This window comes from Somniosus microcephalus, chromosome 3, assembly GCF_052327205.1.
Source record: "Somniosus microcephalus isolate GS21.2 chromosome 3, FLI_Smic_1.0, whole genome shotgun sequence".
Classification (NCBI taxonomy): Eukaryota; Metazoa; Chordata; class Chondrichthyes; order Squaliformes; family Somniosidae; genus Somniosus; species Somniosus microcephalus.
The window spans coordinates 163,854,323-163,876,363 of NC_140989.1; the positions used below are offsets into that span (position 1 = coordinate 163,854,323).

General features: G+C 45.7%; 1 protein-coding gene across 3 annotated transcripts in view; it reads right to left on the reverse strand.

Moving 5' to 3' along the window:
• The window catches only part of LOC147121518 (pleckstrin homology domain-containing family G member 1-like), a 276,360-nt gene that overhangs the window by 79,311 nt on the left and 175,008 nt on the right, over positions 1-22,041 (reverse strand). For all 3 annotated transcript variants that reach the window (XM_085981837.1, XM_085981839.1, XM_085981838.1), the window contains exon 3: positions 16,042-16,592. In XM_085981837.1, the coding sequence (XP_085837963.1) occupies positions 16,042-16,592 (551 nt within the window). The remainder of the gene's footprint in view (positions 1-16,041; positions 16,593-22,041) is intronic.

The following is a 22,041-nucleotide window of genomic DNA, read 5'->3' on the forward strand; positions in this document are numbered from 1 at the left end:
TTTCAGATGGATGCCAAAGATTCCATGGCACTATTCAAAGAACGGGGCGTTTTCGCCGGTGGCTTGGCCAACATTTATCCCTTACCCAACACTTAAAATTGATGATCTGGTCGTTTATTTCATTGCTGTTTGTGGGAATTTGCTGTGTGCAAATTGGCTGCCATGTTTCCTACATTACAACAGTGACCACATATCTAAAAGTACTTGATTGGCTGTAAAGCACTTTGGGACGTCTTGATGTCGTGAAAGGTGCTACAGAAATGCAAGTTCTTTCTTTATACTTTACTGATTTGGTAATTATAGCTCAGCACTCTGTTCACTTTCCAGATTGCTCCCTCGCAACGACTGAACATTAGTGTAGGGGTTACAATTACTCCTGCATCTCTTCCAGCCTTTCCTCTACATCATCTGCACAGTGTCTAACAGCTCTACTTCCAATGTATAAGACCTTGCATTTTTCAGCATTAAGTTTTGTCTATCATAGATCGGCACACTCGCAAATTTTGTCTAGATCCTTCAGTGGTTTCTTGGCTTCCTCTTCCTAAGGGGACCCAGTGCTGATCCCTGGGGCTCTTCGATTAATACAGTGCAACATCACCCCACCTAACCGGTACCCCATTGCCCCGCACCATTCAGCTAGTTTCGTATCCATCTCCATGTTTTGCTGAGGGCACTCACTGCCTTTACTAAAGATCTTTATGAAAAGTTTTTGAAAGTCTGGATTTATGAAGTGTCACTTCTTTCAAAAAAAATCAAGAGGGCCAGAGCAGCATTAATAGTGACCAAGGAATAGAGTGTCCACTCATCTGGTTGGGGGGGAGGGGGGGGGGGTTCGGAGTAAACAGAGCATGGGAATAAGGAAAATGCAAAATAAAATTCCAACTCGAGTTTAGGAAAATCAACTTGCAAAGAGACATCACTGTTTTAAATTCAAAATTTGACACCTTTTCAATTGAAGAACTACCTTGCATGGACTATCTCGCAATACTTGCATTCTGGATGTTATAAGATGCTGACCCTCAACGTAAAACTTATTGCAGCCAGTTACAGTAGGGATAGATCACAAGGAATTTTACTTGATTCTGCACACCCGTGAAAATCTTTCCTTTAATGCAGCACAGTTTGAAATCATCAGGAACTGTAGTCAATGACCCCATTTTCTCACAAAGACAGTGCTTCATTGGACAGAAAACATATGAGCGCATTTTAAACTTGATCAGCAATGTTCATTTAAAACATATTTTTGAAATAACAATTAACTGACTGATGCATGTAATGGCAACCAGTAGAGTGTGCCGCTAATGATTCCACACTGCGTTAGACAAATATAGGCAGTTTTCTATGGAATTTTATTTTATACCAGCTGCTGTATGATGCTCCAGGGCAAAACTTTCACTGGCCTTTCCCAACATTGCTTTGGGTTCAAACTCACTGCTGAGATTGGCAGTGCAACATCTGGAATGGTCCCTCAAAATGAACTCAAAATTCAAGTATTCACACACCTCCACATCAAGACTGTAGTGGCACTAAGTTTTAAGAACATTTTCTCCCCTCCTCACCCAAAAACACTGATCCTCCCTGATCTACGACACCACAAGTGCTGGCAGCCTTTGGTACCTCAGCCAAATCCACCTGGGAGCCTGGACAGTGAGCACGATTTGACTGTGGAGAGCATTAGTCACCTTTGATCCCATCCTTGCCCGATGCACACACACTTCCTACTGGATGTCACATCAGTAGAAACCCTGGTCGATTTCCCCCTCTCCTTACCCCAGGGGTGATGTACTATCCCCGACCGATGCACAAGCTGAGATCGGCTAACTCGTCCTAAACCGAGTCTAAAACCTGAATCCTTCCTGGTGCACGTGAATCAGTACCATGCAAGGCGGTGCGATTATCCATGGAGACATCACAACCAGAAAAGGAAAGACTTGCATTTATATAACACCTTTCATGACCTTAGGATGTCCTAAAGTGCTTTACAGCCAATTAAGTACTTTTGAAGTATAGTCACTGTTGTAATGTAGGAAATGCAGCAGGTAATTTGCACACAGCAAGGTCCCACAAACAGCAATGTGATAATGACCAGATAATCTGTTTTCGTGATGCTGGTTGAGGGATAAATATTGGCCAGGACACCGGGGAGATCGCCCTAGCTCTTCTTTGAAATAGTGCCATGGGGTCTTTTACGTCCACTTAAGAGGGCAGACGAGGCCTCAGTTTAGCATCTCATCCAAAAGACAGCACCTGTGACAGTGCAGCACCCGTTCAGTCCTGAGCTGGGAGTGTCAGCCTACATTGTGCACTCAGGTCCCTGGAGTGGGGCTTGAACTCACAACATTCTGACCCAGAGGCAAGTATACTTCCTACTGAGCCACAGCTGACACCACAACATGGCCACGTGAAGTCCATTTGAAAGCCATCCATTGCCACGGTTACATCATCCAGCCTGATCAATTTTGGCAAAGAGAACCAGATGCAGATCTGAGCGGCCATAACGAGAGGCAGCAGGTACTTGGTGAGGCTTTACTCCGTCTGTGTTTCATGCTAAAGTGTTAACATCTGGAGGTCCTCTCATTAATAGTCCATAGTCTCCTGCAAAGTGCACATAATTAAGGGGTTAAGATGCCAGTGACTGTGTAATGAAAACATTGGAGTCAATCTTTCAATGCTGCCAAAACAAAGACATGTACCAGTCAAACCTTCCAAGTGACATCCATTCCAGGCAAGGAGCCAATTATACTCAGTACAACAGTCTGTAATGGATGATTATCTTACAAGATTAGAATGTCCTCTGCTGCTCGTACCCTAACTCACACCAAGTCCCATTCTTCCATCACCCCTGTGCTCGCTGGCCGACATTGGCACCCTGTCCAGAAATGCCTTGATTTAAAAATTCTCAGCCTCGTTTACAAATCCCTCCATGGCCTCGCCCTTCCTTATCTCTGTAACCTCCTCCAGCCCAACAACCGTCTGGAATCTGTGCTCCTCCAATTCTGGCTTCTTGTACATCTCCGATTTCCTTCGCCCTCTATTTGGCGGTGGTGCCTTCAGCTGCCTAGTCCCCAAGCTCTGGGATTCCCTCCCTAAGCCTCTCCATCTCTTTTCTCCTTTAAGACGCTCCTTAAAACCTACCTCTTTGACCAAGCTTGTCCAAATATCTCCTTATGTGACTCAATGTCAAATGTCGTCTGATGACGTTCATGTGAACTGCCTTGGGACATTTTACTCTGTTATAGGTGCTATATAAATGCAAATTGTTGCTGTTTTCCAGTGAACTATTCCGTTTCCTCCTGTGTGCGCAACAGGCCTTTTCTCTCTTACAATGCACAAAACCGCTCGAGCAAATGCTTTCGGTATTCTACAAAAGCATGACCATGTTCCTCGTGACAAGTGAAGCTGAAATCTAAACTAAGCCCATGCTAGCCAGCAGCGCTCTGTCCTCTCAATGGCGTGCATCTTCTTCATTTGTGGCCATCGTGTATCCAAAAGGAATGTAATGAAAGTGACACATCCTTCATCTGTTCTTCGCGACGTTACCAACTGAGCCAATGCCGTCACCTTAGCACTGGGATAGTGTCAGGAGTGTCATACATCAAAATAAGTCACATGTTCAAAGCGCCAGTCCACTGATGTCACAGCTCTGACACTTCAATACACGGGTTTTTCCATGTATTAGGAAGTATCAAAGCGGTCACGACAATTGCAGCAGAGTATCTGATGTTAAATTGATCCAATATAGTGAGGTTAATGTGATGGATATACAAACTTGTGAAATTGACAAGCAAACAAAGACCATCTGGTCCATCATGCCTGCCCACACCATGATGGCCAGACCATCACGGCTAAACACTTCTTCCCTCCCCCCCACACCCAACTCAAAAAGTAGACCAGTCCTAAACTGGACAGGATTCAACCTGCTCCCAGTGACAATACCTTCAATCTACACTTTGATTTTCAAAGATTAAAAGACACAATCGCTGCTTAGTACTGTACATCAACACTTTAAAAAAACACACTAGGAATTCCCCTTCAACATCAAAGTACTGCTGTCCAGACCCAAAGAAAGGAAACAGTTGAAAACTAGATTTAGAACATTAGGAAATATCCTGCGTGCTTCAACTTCATAACAATAATGAAAGACAAAGGCCGTACAGTTTGCATTTCAGTACCACTCAAATTAATTAGCATCTTTACGCAGAAGAGTAAAGTCCCACAGAAGTTGCACCTCGTCGCTTCCTACAGAATCCATTGAAAATTTGTTGGGTTGGGTACATTGGAAAGAATCAGAAACCAAAAGCAATGCCCTTATTTTGATCTGGTGTGAATAACAGTTAGGATAACCCTCGTGCACATTTTTGAGTAATCAAAATACAAAATGGTGTTTGTACCACTGCCAGAAACAAAAACTAGCAAGATGGCTCTAAGTTCACTTGGTCAACATTAAGTACGGGCTGCATGTTTGCCACTTACCAAACATTAAAACAATTTGGACTCCCGTAGGATTATAAGGCTTGTTCGATGTTACAAGTCTCCCTGCCTCAGTTTTCTTCCTTATTTCTTTATATTCTCTCCATTGCTGTTATTGTTCTGCAAGTCTGATCCTTGTCTGCCATCATTTCTTGGACTCCCCTTCCTCCCTTTGCCTCTTCTGTTTAAGCATTGTCCCACCTCATCCATCAAGCCTCTCATGTGATGAAAGACTGAACCAAACGGAGGGTCGATTCATGGTCAGTTCTCTCAGAGATTGTTACTAAAGATAACAGTTCCACTTCCCCCAGCTAGAGAGAGACCGGTGCAAGTTGGAATGCCTAGCAAGGTGAGTCACACCAGAGTACAACCCTGGACCCCCAAAGTTAAATAATGCAGCCCCCTTACTAAGGGGAGCCTCCTGGAGGACTTGATTGTTTTGGAAGGGGCCCTAGACAGGACCCCCCACTGGGCAGGGAAGTTGGATTTGCTGACAGCTTGGGGCAGGTTGGCACCCAAGATGCGGCCATAGGGGCATGGGCACCAGTCGGCTGTGAACATCAGATGCCCTGACCCCACATACACAGGGAAGGGCAGAGTGACCCACAACCTGTGCAAATTTAGCCCCTTGGTCTTTAATACATCACTAATCATACAATACTCCAAAACGGTTTAGATTCCTGGTCAATGCATTTTCCACAACAACTTGCATTTATATAGCGCCTTTCAGGATCTGAGGACATCCTAAAGTGCTTTACAGCCAATAAAGTATTCTTATTTTATTGAATTGCAGTCACCGTTGTAATGCAGAAAACGCAGCTACCAATTTTCACACAGCAAGCTCCCACAAACAACAATGTGATAATGACCAGATAATCTGTTTTAATGATGATGCTTGAGGGATAAATATTAGCCAGGACACCAGGGAGAACTCCTCTGCTCTTCTTCGAAATAGTGCCAAGGGATCTTTTACATCCACCTCAGACAGTGCAGCAATCCCTCATTACTGCACTGGCGTGTCAGCCTAGATTTTGTGCTCAAGTCTCTGGAGTGGTGATTGAATCCACAACCTTCTGACTCAGACGAGAGTGCTACCAAAGCTGACACAAGTGAAATTAATAAATATTTGAAAAGACAACATTTTAAAGGGAATGGGACTATGTGGAGAGCTCTGTCAGAGAGCTGGTGTAAACACAATGGCCTACTTCTGTCCTGTAAAATTCTATCATTCTGCTTGTGTAAATTTGACAGTCTGCAATTCAAATCAAGTCAATCCACAAGATGATTGCTCGGATATAACACATGGTACCAGCCAGTGCACAACTAAAGCAAGTAACTGGATCGTTAAAAATGCAGAGGGTCCACCAAAAGTAAGTGTTCTTCCATTGTCCATAAAGGTTAATAGCTTGAGGAGAAAGGAAGGTCAGTCAGCCCATTGTCCTGCACAGCTTGCTGTGCTCTACCCCAGCTATCAAAGAGACAGATGCAAGGATACTTCCAGTCCAGTGAAGGGCTCTTCGAAAGGTCACCACCTGTTGCAGTGACCCCAAACAAAATTTTATTCAAACAGTTGCCGATGCTACTTTTGCTAATTGGAGGCACCACAGGGAGCCTGAGCAAAACAATGGCAACGTTCTTGGACTATATAAAAAGATTTGTAGACTGTAAAACCAATTGCCGAAGAGGACAGAGATTCTCATGCTTTCAACTACCTCCCACTGAATGCCAGTAACTGTGACCATCCCTATACCTGGCAGGGGGAGGTGGGTTGAAGAGAAAGAAAGAGGAAAAAAGGGGGAGAGTGACAGAAGGAAAGAGAGAGAAATAAGATAAACAAATAAGTAAAAGGGAGGGAGCATTACAAGCCTCATTAGGATAGTAGGTGTTTCCCATTAAACAGTCTGAAAAAAAATTTGCTCCTGTGGCGGAGCCACTGAATGACTCTGGGCAACTGTACATAATTCCCTTTAACGATGTTCTAACACCAGCCTAAGCCTGTACCATTGTGTTAGACATTACTGTGTTTTGTATATAGTGTTTGTATGCACGGGGCATGGCCCCTTTAAGAGCGCGGGAAAACGCGGGCAAATGTGATGACGTCACGTCGCAAACCACGTGACTGCCCAGGCAGTCCTCGTGGAATCTCCATCTTGTTAAGACCTGTTTTCGTGGCTCTCCTGTATCGATCTCATCAAACTGTTTGAACTCGTTTAGTCTTACATTAAAGACCTGTTTGATTAATCTCCTGAGTCGACCTCAGTTATTAGTTAGGAATTAGTCAATTCCTGCACTCCCATAGATCTCCAACTTAATACTAGTGAACACACCAACCTACAAAACAGATAGTGCATACTGCAGCCAGTGTGTGCTGGTGGTGGTGGAGGAGTGGATGTTTAATTCAGTGGATGACTGTACTTCCTCTTCATAATGCAATTGTAAACTCACTCAGATGACTTGTGAATAGTGTCCTTGAATAGAACAGAAGCTCGAATCTGGGTATCTGGAGCTGGTATGGTGTGGGATATTTTAACAAGCTATAACACACCCACTATTAGATTTTAGGACAGGACATTAGGAATTATAAGAATCGCATGATGCTCACTGAATTAGAAGACACGGTTTGTATAGCGTAGAGTCCTCAATTATTTAGTAAATGTACAAAAGACAAACATTTCAGCATATTGCAAACACGTTTCTTCAGCTCAAAAGAACTTTTGGTCTGTGATCTAGTCAGGGCCAAAATAAAAACCTGTGCATTATTTTGATTGTTTTTTTAAAACCAATTGGACCAAGAGAATCAAACTAGTAATATTACTTTAGAACTGCCCCTGCAGGGTTACCTGTGGCCAATGATAAGACAGTCAGAAGGAACTTAATTGCATCAGGTCATGACACAGTTACCAATAATACTGCAACAGGATAGCTTTATTCCAATTATTGTTTATTTTAGGAAGCCTCCCGCATTGCATACGTGAAGGGAATAACAGCACTTCATTCCTTTGTCCAGTGAGCTAACCTAAAGTGTCAGCCTTGGCTCAGTTGGTAGCACTCACCGAGTCATAAGGTCATGGGTTCAAGTTCCACTCCATCCAGAGACTTGAGCACATAATCCAGGCTGACACTCCAGTGCAGTACTACTGTCCTAGGTGCCGTATTTTGGCTGCACTATTCAACCAAGGTTCCGTCTGCTGCTGCTGGTATTTATGTAGCGCCTTTAATGTAGTAAAACATCAGAGGGCACTTCACAGGAGGGTTATCAAACAAAATTTGACACCGAGCCACATAAGGACATATTAGGGCAGATGACCAAAAGCTTGGTCAAAGAGAGGTTTTTAAAGAAGCATCTCAAAAGGAGGAAGGAAAGAATTCCAGAGTTTAGGACCTAGGCAGTGTAATGTATATACCTTTAAGGGGGTTGGGGGGGGGGGGGGAAACTATCTTTTACAGCTCATGTATACTGCAGTACCGGCAGTGACCACACCTGTATATAGCACTGAGTAGTAATCTGTACCGATCAGTTCCAGTGTGAGCCACATTGAGTAAACACTTGTTGTACCGTTCTCCTGCAGTCTGTGTCTTATTATACACGGACACAACATTGGCGACAAGGCAAGCTCGAACCTACCTGCAACTCTGCATCACCTCCCGGGGATTCGTTCCTGGAGATCAGTGGATTGGAGGTCAAGGCCAGAGACTCGGGTGTCGACCACGGGCAACCGCCCAGTCATCCAGCAGAGACTCGAGAATTGCAGGGGAGGCTGTCGAGAGCCAGGCTTGGCTTTCCAGTCGAGGTGGTCCAGCGAAATGGGCTGGCAACAGGTAGTGCGCAGACCCTTCCCGGACAGCGGCAGGCTAGAGCCTGACCGAGCGGCACAGCAAAGGGCCAAGCAGCGTCGACGGGGGAGAGAGAGAGAGAGGGCAGAGCGCAGCCGGTGTTCAGGGGCCGAGCAGCGTCGGAGAGGGGGGGAGAGAGAGACGCACAGAAACCCGCGAGGCGTCGCCATTGCTCACTAGATTGCAGGAATATGGGTTCCGAGCTAACCGCCCCAAATGAGAGTTTTTTAGAAAACAGATCTCGTATTCTGGCCACGTTATCGATAAAGAGGGGTTACATAAGTCCCCAGAGAAGATTGAGGCAGTAGTCAAGGCTCCAGCACCGGAAAATGTGTCACAACTGAGGTCGTTCCTCAGGCTGGTAAACTACCATAAGTTCTTGCCAAATTTGTCTACAATACTACGCCCACTGAACACCCTACTGCAAACTGGGGTGCCATGGAAGTGGCGTGCCATGGAAGTGGAGTGACGAATGTAGACGCGCTTTCCAGAAGAGCAAAATACTAATCACATCGAAAGAGGTATTGGCCCATTACAACCCAGCATTACCAATTCGGTTGGCATGTGATGCGTCACCCTACGGCATTGGAGCGGTGCTGTCGCACAAATTCTTGGACAGCTCAGAGAGGCCAATAGCCTTCGCGTCACGATCACTAACCTCAGCCGAGCGTAACTACGCCCAGATTGACAGGGAGGCCCTCAGCCTAGTGTGGGGAGTGAAAAAGTTCAATCACTATCTGCACGGGCAGAAATTCACCTTGCTGACTGATCACCAGCCTCTTGTCTCCATTTTTAATCCGAAGAAGGGCGTTCCGGTGATGACTGCGCAACGACTACAAAGATGGTCACTTTTTCTAGGGGCGCACCACTATGAGATTGAATATAAGGGCACGAAACAGCATGGAAATGCTGATGGGCTATCACGCCTGCCACTGCCTACTGCGGAGGAAGCACCAGCAGTGGATCCTGTCGAAATATTCCATTCGACTATAGTTGAATACCTACCGGTAACTAACGCTTGTATCGAAAAGGAAACCCGAAATGACCCGACACTGTCTCGGGTATATGATTTGACGGTGAAGGGATGGCCATCACATGGCGACTCACTGTTGCCAGCATTCTCGACAAGGAGAGAACAGCTGTCAGTGTGCCGGGGGACCTTGATGTGTGGATCCCAAGTGGTAATTCCACCCAAGTTAAGGGATAGAGTGCTCAATGAGCTTCATGAGGGTCATCTGGGAGGGGTAAAAATGAAAAGCCTAGCCAGGACTTGTGTGGTGGCTGGGAATCGATAAACAAATCGAGGACCAGGCCAAGAGCTGCTCAGGATGCCAGAAAGTCCAAAATGCACCACCACAGGCCCCTCTACACCCATGGGAGTGGCCCTCATCTCCATGGCAACAGGTGCATATTGATTTTGCTGGTCCATTCATGGACTCAATGTTTTTAATAGCCGTGGATGCGCACTCGAAATGGCCTGAGGTCATCAAAATGTCCTCCACCACCACGGAGAAAACTATTGCAGTCCTACGGACCATTTTTGCCAGGAATGGCTTGCCAGAACAGATTTGCTCTGACAACGGACCACAGTTTGTGTCCGAAGAGTTCCGGAGGTTCTTGAAAAAGAATGGGGTAAGGCATTACACATCCGCCCCGTATCATCCAGCCACAAATGGATTGGCTGAGAGGTTCGTACAAACCTTTAAGAAGGCAATAAAGGCTATGTACAATGACAACATTCTGCTGCAGCACAAGGTGGACAATTACCTGTTCGCCTACCGGAATGCGACACATGCAGTCACCAACCAGGCCCCAGCCATGATGTTCTTTAACCGAAGGTTAAGATCTCGCCTGGATTTGCTCAGACCAAACGTACGAAGAGATGTTGAGAGTAAGCAATTTCAGCACATCCATGAGAAGCCAACAAGGAGCTTCAATGTAGGGCAACCAGTCTTGGCCCGCGACTACCGAACAGAAAAATGGCAGCCAGGAACGATATGCACACGGCAGGGCCCACTAATGTACACAGTGGACGTTGGGGAGAGCATCGTGAGACGCCATGCTGACCAGATCCTAGAGTCACAGGAACAAGTCAACCCCATGCCTTGCCCATACGTACCTGATGAACCCGACGTACAGGTCGCATCTACCCCAGAAACAGTAGCATCGGAAGCGGATGAACCAACCGACGACAGGGGGCCAGAATCACCTCCGCACCAAGAGCAAGACACTCGGGAAAGGCGCTATCCAGAAAGGATCAGGAAGCCTCCCCAAAGACTGAATATATAAATAGACTATTTTCAGCTAATGTTGCATGTTAAAAGTGTTAATTGTAATTAGTTTGATATTTAATTGTTAAATGAGTGTTATGGTACTGTTAATCTAAAAGGGGAAGAATTGTAATGTATATACCTTTAAGGGGGGAACTATCTTTTACAGCTCATGCATACTGCAGTACTGGCAGTGACCACACCTGTTTATAGCACTGAGTAGTAATCTGTACAGATCAGTTCCAGTGTGAGCCACATTGAGTAAACACCTGTTGTACCGTTCTCCTGCAGTCTGTGTCTTATTATACACGGACACAACAGGCAGCTGAAGGCATGGCTGCCAATGGTAGAGCGATTAAAATCGGAGATGCTCAAGAGGCCAGAATTGGAGGAGTGCAGAGATCTTGGAGGGTTGTAGGAGGTTTGAGAGAGATAGGGAAGGGCGAGGCCATGGAGAGATTTGAAAACAAGGATGAGAATTTTTAAAAGCGAGGCACTGCTTAACCAGGAGTCAATGTACGTCAGCAAGCACAGAGGTGATAGGTGAACGAGACTTGGTGCAAGTTAGGACATGGGCAGCAGAGTTTTGGATGACCTCAAGTTTACGGAGGGTGGACGATGGGAGGCTGGAAGATGGGAGGCCAGCCAGGAGTGCGTTGGAAGAGTCAAGTCTAGAGGTAACAAAGGCATGGATGAGGGTTTCAGCAGCAGATGAGCTGAAGCAGAGGCGGAGTCGGGCGATGTTACGGAGGTGGATATAGGCAGTCTTAGTGATGTTGCAGTTATGTGGTCAGAAGCTCATCTCGGGGCCAAATACGACACAAAAGGTGCGAACAGTCTCGTCCAGCCTAAAGCAGTTGCCAGGGAGGGGGGGATGTAGTCAGTTGCTAGGGAACGAAGTTTGTGGCGGGGACCGAAGACAATAGTTTCAGTCTTCCCAATATTTAGTTGGAGAAAATAGCTGCTCATCCAGTACTGAATGTCTGAAAACTTAGAGACAGTGGAGGTGTTGAGAGAGGTGGTGGCGAGGTAGAGCTGGGTGTCGTCAGCATACATGTGGAAACTAATGCTGTTGCCGAGGAGCAGCATATCGATGAGAAATAATAGGGGGGTCAAAGAGAGATCTTTGAGGGATACCAGAGATAACAATGCGGGAGTGGGAAGAGAAGCCATTGAAGTTGATTCTATGACTACTGGATAGATAAGAATGGAACCAGGTGAGTGCAGTCCCACCCAGCTGGACGACAGTGGAGAGGCGTTAGAGGAGGATGGGGTGGTCAATTGTGTCAAAGGCTGCAGACAGCTCGAGAAGGACGAGGAGGGTTAGTTTACTATTGTCAGTCACATAGGATGCCATTTGTGATATTGACAAGAGCCGTTTCGGTACTGTGGCGGGGCGGAAACCTGATAAACATGCCAAAGCACTATTTTGAAGAACAGGTGAGTTCTCCCAGTGTCCCTGCCAAAGTTTATTCCTCACACAGCACTGCCAGAGAGATTAACTGGTCATTCATCTAATATTGTGTCTGTGGGACCTTGCTGTGCGTAAATTGCTGCCGCGTTTCCTACAATACAACAGTGACTGCACTTCAACAATTAGCTGTGAAACACTTTGGAACGCCTTGAAGATCAGAAAGGTGCTATATAAATGCAAGTTCTTGCTTTATCAATTTACAATCTCAAATAACTTACATTTGTAGAACGCATTAACGTAGTAAAACCTCTCAAGGCACTGAACAAGAGTGATATCAAAAAACATTTTTTGACCCTGAGCCATAGGAGGAGTCATCAGGACAAATGACCAAAAGCTTGATCAAAGAGGTAGGTTTTATGGAACATCTTAAAAGTGGAGATAGAGGTAGAGAGGTTTAGGGAGGGAATTCCAGAGCTTAGGGCCAAGGCAGCTGAAATCACAGCCGCCAATGCTGGAGCGATTAAAATCTGGGATGCGCAAGAGGCCAGAATGCAAAGAGTGCAGAGATCTTGAAGGCTTGCAGGGCTGGAGGAGGCTAGATAGGGAGGGGAGAGGCCATAGAGGGATTTGAAAACAAGAACGAGGATTTTAAATTGAGGCAGTGTCAGACCGGGTGTCAGTGAAGGTCAGCAAGCACAGGGGTGATGGGTCAATGAGATTTGGAGCGAGTTAAGATACAGGCAGAGTTTTGGATGAGCACAAGTTTATGTAGGGTGGAAGATGGGAGGCCGGCCAGGAGAGCGTTGGAATAGTCAAGTCTAGAGGTAACAAAGGCATGGATGAGGGTTTAAGCAGCAGATGAGCTGAGGCAGGGGCGGAGTTGAGCGATGTTACAGGGGGTGGAAGTAGGCAGTCTTGGTGATGGAGTGGATATGTGGTCATCTCAGGGTCAAACACAATACCAAGGTTGCGAACGGTCTTGCTCCGCTTAAGAAAGTGTTCAGTTCCATTCACAACTCCTCAGATAATGAAGCAGTCCATGCCCAAATGCAGCAAGACCTGGACGACATTCGAGCTTGGTCTGAAAAGTGGCAAGTAACATTCGCGCCACACAAGTGCCGGGCAATGACTATCTCCAACAAGAGAGAGTCTAATCACCGCCCCTTGACATTCAACAGCATTACCATCGCCGAATCCCCTGTCAGCATCATCCTTGGGGCCACCATTGACCAGAAACTTAACTGGACCAGCCCCATAAATAATGTAGCAACAAGAGCAGGTCAGATGTTAGGTATTCTGCAACGAGTGTCTCACCTCCTGATTCCCCAAAGCATTTCCACCATCTACAAGGCATAAGTCAGGAGTGTGATGGAATACTCTCCACTTGCCTGGAAGAGTGCAGCCCCAACTACACTCAAGAAGCTCGACATCATCCAGGACAAAGCAGCCCGCTTGATTGGCACCCCATCCACCACCTTAAACATTCACTCCCTCCATCACCGGTGCACTGTGACTGTAGCGTTTATCATCTACAAGATGCACTGCAGCAACTCGCCAAGACTTCTTTGACAGCACCTCCGAAAACCATGCCTTCTACCACTGAGAAGGACAAAGGCAGCAGGCGCATGGGAACACCATCACCTGCAAGTTACACACCATCCTGGCTTGGAAATATATTGCTGTTCCTTCATCGTCGCTGGGTCAAAATCCTGGCACTCCCTCTCTAACAGCACTGTGGGAGTACCTTCACCACACACAAACAGAAAAATAGGAGCAGGAGCAGGAGTAGGCCATTCAGTCCTTCGAGCCTGCTCCACCATTCAACATGGTCATGGCTGATCCTCTATCTCAATACCATATTCCCGCTCTCCCCATACCCCTTGATGCAGCGGTTCAAGAAGGCAACTCATCACCACCTTCTCAAGGGCAATTAGGAATGGGCAATAAATGCTGGCCTTGCCAGCGATGCCCACATCCCAGGAACAAAAAAGAGTCAGGGATGGAAACAGTGGCCAGGGAACAGAGTGTGTGGCGGGGACCAAAGGCAACGGCTTCAGTCTTCCCAATAGTTCGTTGGAGGAAATTTCTTCTCATCCAATACGCAGGAAAAAAGAGACAAATGCAATACAAACTTGCAATGGTGTTGATCTCCCTGTACAAAAACTGAAATGGAGCATGCTTCCAAGATCATGAGTGAAGAGACTAGAGAAGCTGGGGTTGTTCTCCTTAGAGCAGAGAATGTTAAAGGGGAGATTGAATAGTATTCAAAATTGAGGGGGTTTGTCAGTAGATGGGGAGAAGCTGTGCACTAGCAAGAGGGTCGGTAACCAGAGGATGGAGATTTAAGATAATTGGCAAAAGAAGCAGAGAGGGAGAGGAGATGATTTTTTTTTAATATACATAGAGTTATTATGATCCGGAATGCACTGCCTGAAAGGATTGTGGAAGCAGATTCAATAGTAACTTTCAAAAGGGAATTGAATATATACTTGAAAAGGAAAAATTTGCAAGGCTATGGGAAGGGAGTGGGTCTAATTGGATAGCTCTTTCAAAGAGCTGGCACAGACACGATGGGCTGAATAGCCTCCTGTTCTGTATGATTCAATGATCATGAATCTTCAAAAACAATCCTTAAAGAAAGACACATTAAAAAGGCGACTACCCCCACCCAGCTCTTTGTTTGTTATGGAGAACAGTCAGTAAACACCTTTTAAAGGCCCCACTCAGTGTACACTCAACATATGTTGTCTTTCAGCAGGACTGACGTGAGCTAATGGACCAAAGGTAACTCCAGTTCTCTTTCTGACAATGGAGGAGTTCCACCTTTTGCCAGGGGACATTCCAAACTGCAGGGACAAAAAGGGACACTGGAGAGAGAGAGAAAGTGTTTTCTGTAAAGGAGCAGAGGAAAATCTCAATATCATTCATCAGCACTAGGAACCAAGGAATTTCCAAGATCGGTCAACGACATTTCAGCTAACACATGGTGAGGGTCAGATAACTCACATCGGAGATGCAAAACATTGCTGAGTCAGCCCTGGCCATCTTGGAACAGTTTAGATGAAGATTAAACAATGGAGCAGCTGATCCAATGCAGCATTTTGGTCAACCCCCTTATTTACCAGTCGGATTTTGTTTTTTATTCATTTAAGTGCGATGGCATGGATATGATGTATGAAGATCCGATACAGCTATATAATTAATATGGATTTTAGCATGTTTTCAATATAAGTGTACACAATTTCCAGGAGAATAGTAACAGGAGGAGGCCATTCAGCCCCTTGAGCCTGTTCTGCCATTCAATTAGATCATGGCTGATCTGTACCTCAACTCCATTTACCTGCCTTGGTTCCATATCCCTCAATACCCTAATCCAACAGAAATGTATCAATCTCCATTTTGAAAGTTTCAATTGACCCAGCCTCAACAACTTTTTGAGAGAGTTTTTTTTTTCAGATTTCCACAACTCTCTGAAGAATTGCTTCCTAACAGCAGCCCTGAACAGCCAGCTCTAATTTTAAGGTTATGTCCCCTTGTTCTGGACTCCCCTACCAGAGGAAATAGTTTATATCTACCCCATAACACCTCAATTAGATCACCCCTAAATCTTCTATCCTCAAGGGAATACAGACCTAGTCTATGCAACCTGTCCTCGTAATTTAACCCTCTAAGCTCTGGTATCATCTGGTGAATCTACGCTGCACCCATATCCTTCCTGAGGTGCGGTGCCCAGGACTGAATGCAGTACTCCAGATGCGGTCTAACCAGAGCTTTATACAACTAACATAACTTCCACCCCCCTTTATATTCTAGCCCCCTTTGGATAAAGGCCAACATTCCATTAGCCTTTTTAAATGATTTTTTGTACCTGAATTCGGCTCAATGCATCAGGATAGAGTGTATTGGATGAATAGGGGTGATATTGATCATAATAATAAAGAGAACATATTCTGAGAGAGGAGAGGGGCATATAATGCATTCAGCCCAGGATGACTGACAGAACTGGTGAACGCAGGATAAGATTGCTACTTTGATCCAATGTACAAGTAATACCTTCACAATGCTCCTCAGGTCTTGGACATAGGTCCGCTCGGTCTCCAGGATTTCCTGCACTACTCTATCCACATAAAGCAGCTTTGGGCTTGCAGTCGCTGCCCCTGGGGATGTCGCACGATTCTTATGGGACCCCCTGGAGTCGACTCTCTTGATCCCACTGACTGCAGGCCTCTTCTCGGCTACCTCTCCAGAATTTGCACACCCCGGTTTACTCCTTCCATGCTGCTCCGCGCTGGACAATTGCCTCGTCGGAATTAACTCCAGCCTGATGGCCCCGGCGTCTTTCTCCTGGCCAGCAAGGCCCAAGTGGCTGTTGGAGACCAGGGTCATCCCGCTGCTTAAGGAGCAGTGGCTGTCCCTGGAGGAGGCGGAGGAGGACGTAGAACTGTAGCTGACTGGGCGGTCGCGGTCAGATGAATCCATGCTTCTCATTCCACCGTACCGTCCATCATCTCTGTGCAGGAAGCCAACAGGAGCAATCAAGGTTGCTCTATGGGAGTGAGTCTCTCGAACAGGTGGCAGGACATCTGGGAGCACATGGTACTCATCTGCAAGAGGAAAGCAAAGAAATGAAAGACCGTGTAGTTTGGGAAGTAATTAGACAAATCAACTCTAATTGTTCAGACGTATATTTTGAAGGCAAATTTCATACAATTTAATCTTAACAGTTTGAAACGAGTACTTAAAAAGGTCTTGAATAGATTAGCCAGCAATTTATACTTGATGTTAGCCTATTAGGACTTGAGCGCAAAAATCTAGGCCGACACTCCAGTGCAGTACTGAGGGAGTGCTGCACTGTCAGACGTGCCGTCTTTCAGATGAGACGTTAAACCGAGGCCCCGCCTGCCCTCTCAGGTGGACATAAAAGATCCCATGGCACTATTTCGAAGAGGAGCAGGGGAGTTATTACTGGTATCCTGGCCAATATTTATCCCTCAATCAACATAACTAAAGCAGATTACCTGGTCACTATCACATTGCTGTTTGTGGGAGCTTGCTGTTCACAAATTAGCTGCCGTGTTTCCTACATTACAACAGTGACTACACTTTAAAAAGTACTTCTTCAGCTGTAAAGCGCTTTGGGACATCCAGTGGTCGTGAAAGGTGCTATACAACTGCAAGTCTTTCTTTCCTTTAAACACTCAAGATCAGCTTGTGGCTCTCTTTGTACCCATTCTAATACAACTGGAGTATTTGTGGCATGTGGCCAGTCCATTTTTAAAGATAATTGCCGAAAGAACTAGAGGGGAGAGAAGATTTTTTTTTTTTTCCAAAACGCATCGCGTTGTTGTGATCTGGAATGCACTGCCTCAAAGGGTGGTGAAGACTGATCAAACACAACTTTCAGAAAGGAATTGGATAACTTGAAAAAGGAAAAAAGTTAGCAGGCTATGGGCCTAATTGGATAGCTCTTTCAAAGAGAGGTACAATGGGCCGAATGGCTCCTTCTGTGCTGTAAGATCCAAGGAGAGGACATATAAATTGGCCAGAAAAAGTAATAATCCTGAGGATTGGGAGCAGTTTAGGATTCAACAAAGGAGGACAAAGGGATTAATTAAGAAGGGGAAAATAGAATGTGAGAGTAAGCTTTCAGGGAACATAAAAACTGACTGTAAAAGCTTTTATAGATATGTGAAGAGAAAAAGATTGGTGAAGTCAAGCATAGGTCCCTTGCAGTCAGAATCAGGGGAATTTATAATGGGGAACAAAGAAATGGCAGACCAACTAAATACATATTTTGGTTCTGTCTTCACAGAGGACACAAATAACCTCCCAGAGATGCTGGGGAACATAGGGTCTGATGAAAGGGTGGAACTGAAAGAAATCAGTATTTGTAGGGAAATGGTGTTAGGAAAATTGATGGGACTGAAGGCCGATAAATCCCCAGGGCCTGATAATCTACATCCTAGGGTACTTAAGGAAGTGGCCCTAGAAATAGTAGATGCATTGCTGGTCATCTTCCAGAACTCGATAGACTCTGGAACAGTACCCATGGATTGGAGGGTAGCTAATGTTACCCCACTATTCAAAAAAGGTGGTAGAGAAAAAGCGGGGAATTATAGACCGGTAAGCCTGACATCGGTAGTGGGGAAAATGCTAGAGTCCATTATAAAAGATGTAATGGCAGAGCACTTGGAAAACAGTGACAGAATCGGACAAAGTCAACATGGATTTACAAAAGGGAGAACCAGTGGATGTGGTGTATTTGGACTTTCAGAAGGCTTTCGATAAGGTCCCGCATAAGAGATTAGCGTGCAAAATTAAGGCACATGGGATTGGGGGCAAGGTATTGACTTGGATAGAGAACTGGTTGGCGGATAGAAAGCAAAGAGTTGGAATAAACGGGTCGTTTTCCGAGTGGCAGGCAGTGACTAGTGGGGTACCGCAAGGATCGGTCCCAAGACCCCAGCTGTTCACAATATATATTAATGATCTGGACGAGGGAATTGGATATAATATCTCCAAATATGCAGACAACACAAAGCTGGGTGGGAGAGTATGCTGTGAGGAGGATGTCGTGAAACTCCAGTAAGATTTGGACAGGTTGGGCGATTGGGCAGAAACATGGCAAATGCACTATAATGTGGATAAATGTGAGGTTATCCACTTTGGTGGCAAAAACAGGAAGGCAGACTATTATTTGAATGGCAATAGATTGGGAGAAGGGGAAGTGCAAAGAGACCTGGGTGTTCTTGTGCACCAGTCGCTGAAGGTAAGCATGCAGGTGCAGCAGGTGGTTAAGAAGGCAAATGGTATGTTGGCCTTCGTAGCGAGAGGGTTTGAGTACAGGAACAAGGATGTCTTGCTGCAGCTGTACAGGGCCTTGGTGAGACCGCACCTTGAGTAGTGTGTGCAGTTTTGGTCGCCTTATCTGAGGAAGGACGTTCTTGCCATGGAAGGAGTTCAGCGAAGATTCACCAGGCTGATACCTGGGATGGCAGGAAAGACGTACGAGGAAAGATTGTGTCGATTGGGCTTATACTCACTGGAGTTTAGAAGATTGAGGGAGGATCTCATCGAAACCTATAAAATTCTGTCAGGCCTGGACAGACTAGATGCAGGAAGGATGTTTCTGATGGCCGGGGAGTCCAGAACCAGGGGTCATAGTCTAAGGATAAGGGGTAAGCCATTTAAGACTGAAATGAGGAGGAATTTCTTCACCCAGAGAGTGGTGAACCTGTGGAATTCTCTGCCACAGAGGGCGGTGGAGGCCAGTTCATTAAATATATTCAAGAAGGAGTTAGATATATTTCTTAAGGCTAAAGGGATATGGGGAGAAGGCAGGGACAGGGTACTGAATTTGGATGATCAGCCATGATCTCATTGAATGGCGGAGCAGGCTCGAGGGGCCGAATGGCCTACTCCTGCTCCTATGTTTCTACACTTGGGATCAGCCCTGCAGCGTGCTCTGTACCCATTCAAATATAACTTTTTCTGTGGGAGAGACAGTACGAGCTGGCCAGTGCATGAAACAATCTTAGAATAAACTCTGGGGACTTCTATTCTCTTATACATTCCAGCATTCTACGAGGTTTTTAAAAAAAATTTTTATAAAAAGAACTTTCCCCCCACCCCTGCTCTCAAAGGCTTCAACTCCCTACTCAGGTACCGTTGCCCCCTCTACTTCACCCCCGTCCCCATTATTTACGTGTGCCTCGACCTGTTGGGCCGAATGGCCTGTTTCTGTGCTGTAATATTCTACGTAACTTGTCTGAGCAATGGATCAGTACAAGTGACTTCTGGCTCATCACATCAGCGGCAGTCCATTGAACCACAGCGGGCCTCACATCCACTCCCAATTTCATATACTCCAGTCAAGGGATCACCGATACCTCATGTCTGTGGGCTTTCATGGTGAGAGGCCAGATTGTCAAGGTCGTCACAAGTCAAGCCTTGATCCTGCCAGTTTGCAGTAAAAGTCACTGGATGCGATCAGGAAACTTGGAAGATTTTCACCCCGCCCAGAATGTTGAGGCCAATTGTAGCTCTACCACTGAATTGCCAGAAAACAGTGAACTCAATGCGCACTACGGATTGAACCTGGGATCGTCCTGATCTGCTTAAGTCAGCTATTCACTGGATAAACTTGGAGCCATCATTTGTAGGGATTACAGGGATGTAAACCATATTTTGCAAGGAAGGCTGTACTGTCTCAGCCCGTTAAGATAAGGCTGAATTCACTTGTAGTGATCCATTGCGCAGACAAGTTACATAGATTTTTACAGCACAGGAACAGGCCTTTCGGCCCAACTGGTCTAAGCCAGTGTTTATGCTCCACATGAGCTTCCTCCCACCCTACCTCATCTCACCCTATCAACATCTCCTTCTATTCCTTTCTCCCTCATGTACCTATCTACCTTCCCCTTTAATGCATCTATGCTATTCACCTCAACCACTCCATGTAATAGCAAATTCCACATTTTCACCACTCTCTGGGTTTTTCCTGAATTCCTTACTGGATTTATTAGTGACTATCTTATATTTATGGCCTCTAGTTTTGGTCTCCCCTACAAGTGGAAAGATCGTTTCTACGTTTACCCCATCAAACCCCTTCATAATTTAAAGACCTCTATCAGGTCACCTCTCAGCCTTCTCTTTTCTGGAGAAAGAAAGAGCCCCAACCGGTTCAGTCTTTCCTGACAGTTAGAAACTCCAGTTCTGGTGTCATCCTTGTAAATCTTTTTCACATCATCCTTGTAAATCTTTTTCACATCATCCTTGAAAATCTTTTTTGCACCTTCAGTGCTTCTTGTCTCCATATCACAAAAAGGATAAAGAACTATGCACAGCACTTCAAGTGTGGTCTAACCAAGGTAATTTCTGAAGATAACTATGGAATTAGTCAATCCAAACCCAACACTCTGAACATTATTTCCCAATATTAAACATCCACTTCCTCCACCACTGGCACACTGTGGCTGCAGTGCGTACTATCTGCAGAATGCACTTCAGCAACTTGCCAAGCACCTCCCAAAACCGCGACCACCACCTAGAAGGACAAGGAAAGCAGGCGCACATGGGAACACCAGCACCTCCAGGTTCCTCTCAAAGTCACACACCATCCCAATTTGGACATGCATCATCGTTCCTACATCGTCGCTGGGTCAAAATCCTGGAACTCCCTACCTATCAGCACTGTGGGAGCACTTTCACCTCACAGGCTGCAGCAGTTCAAGGCCCACCACCACCTTCTCAAGGGCAACCAGGAATGGGCAATAAATGCTGGCCTTACCAGCGTCGCCCACATCCTGAGAAGAAATGTTGTAAAAATCATTTCCGTAGTCCCTTCTGGTGAACTCATCATTCTTGGCAGATTCAACATTCACCATCAGCACTGGTTTCTCCTCATTTCTGATTAGTTCGAGACTAATGCAATCTTTTGTCTTCCTGAAAAAAAAGCTTCAACTTCAAACAGCTGATCATCCTACCCATACATTCAGCTAATCCAAGCCTTTACCTCACTGCCCATCTGAACCTTTGCACTGTGCCAGTAACCTCACAGATCTGCTGCCTCTGAAGAAGTCTGCCCATTGGCCTGGTATCTTGAGTGGTGTGAAACATCCTGAGCTGACTGTTCCTCTGCTCCTAGTTTAAGTTGTTTTTTTAAGTCTGCTATTAAAGTGGCCAAACACGACTTTATGGAAAGAAACTCCTGGTTCCTTGCCAAAGCCATCGAACAACTTTTGCAAGGCCTCCTTGCTACACCTCTTCCAATCCCATGGTGCAGCTCTTTCCTTCCCCCTTTTATCCTCCAGCACTAATCCCAACAATCCTTGATGAAGAACCTCCCTACTTTTCTTCATTTTGTTTCATCACTGTGACCCATCAATGACATTAACCCTCTAATCATTCTCAATATCCCAGCCTCCAAGTTTAGTCCGTGCCCTGTGTGCTTGCCTCAATCCCTGACTCCAACCCGCCTTTCCTTCTCCTGGCATTCACCAAATTTCATGGTCATCAGTTCAACAGCTTAAAAGGCTTTCGTTGATCAAATCC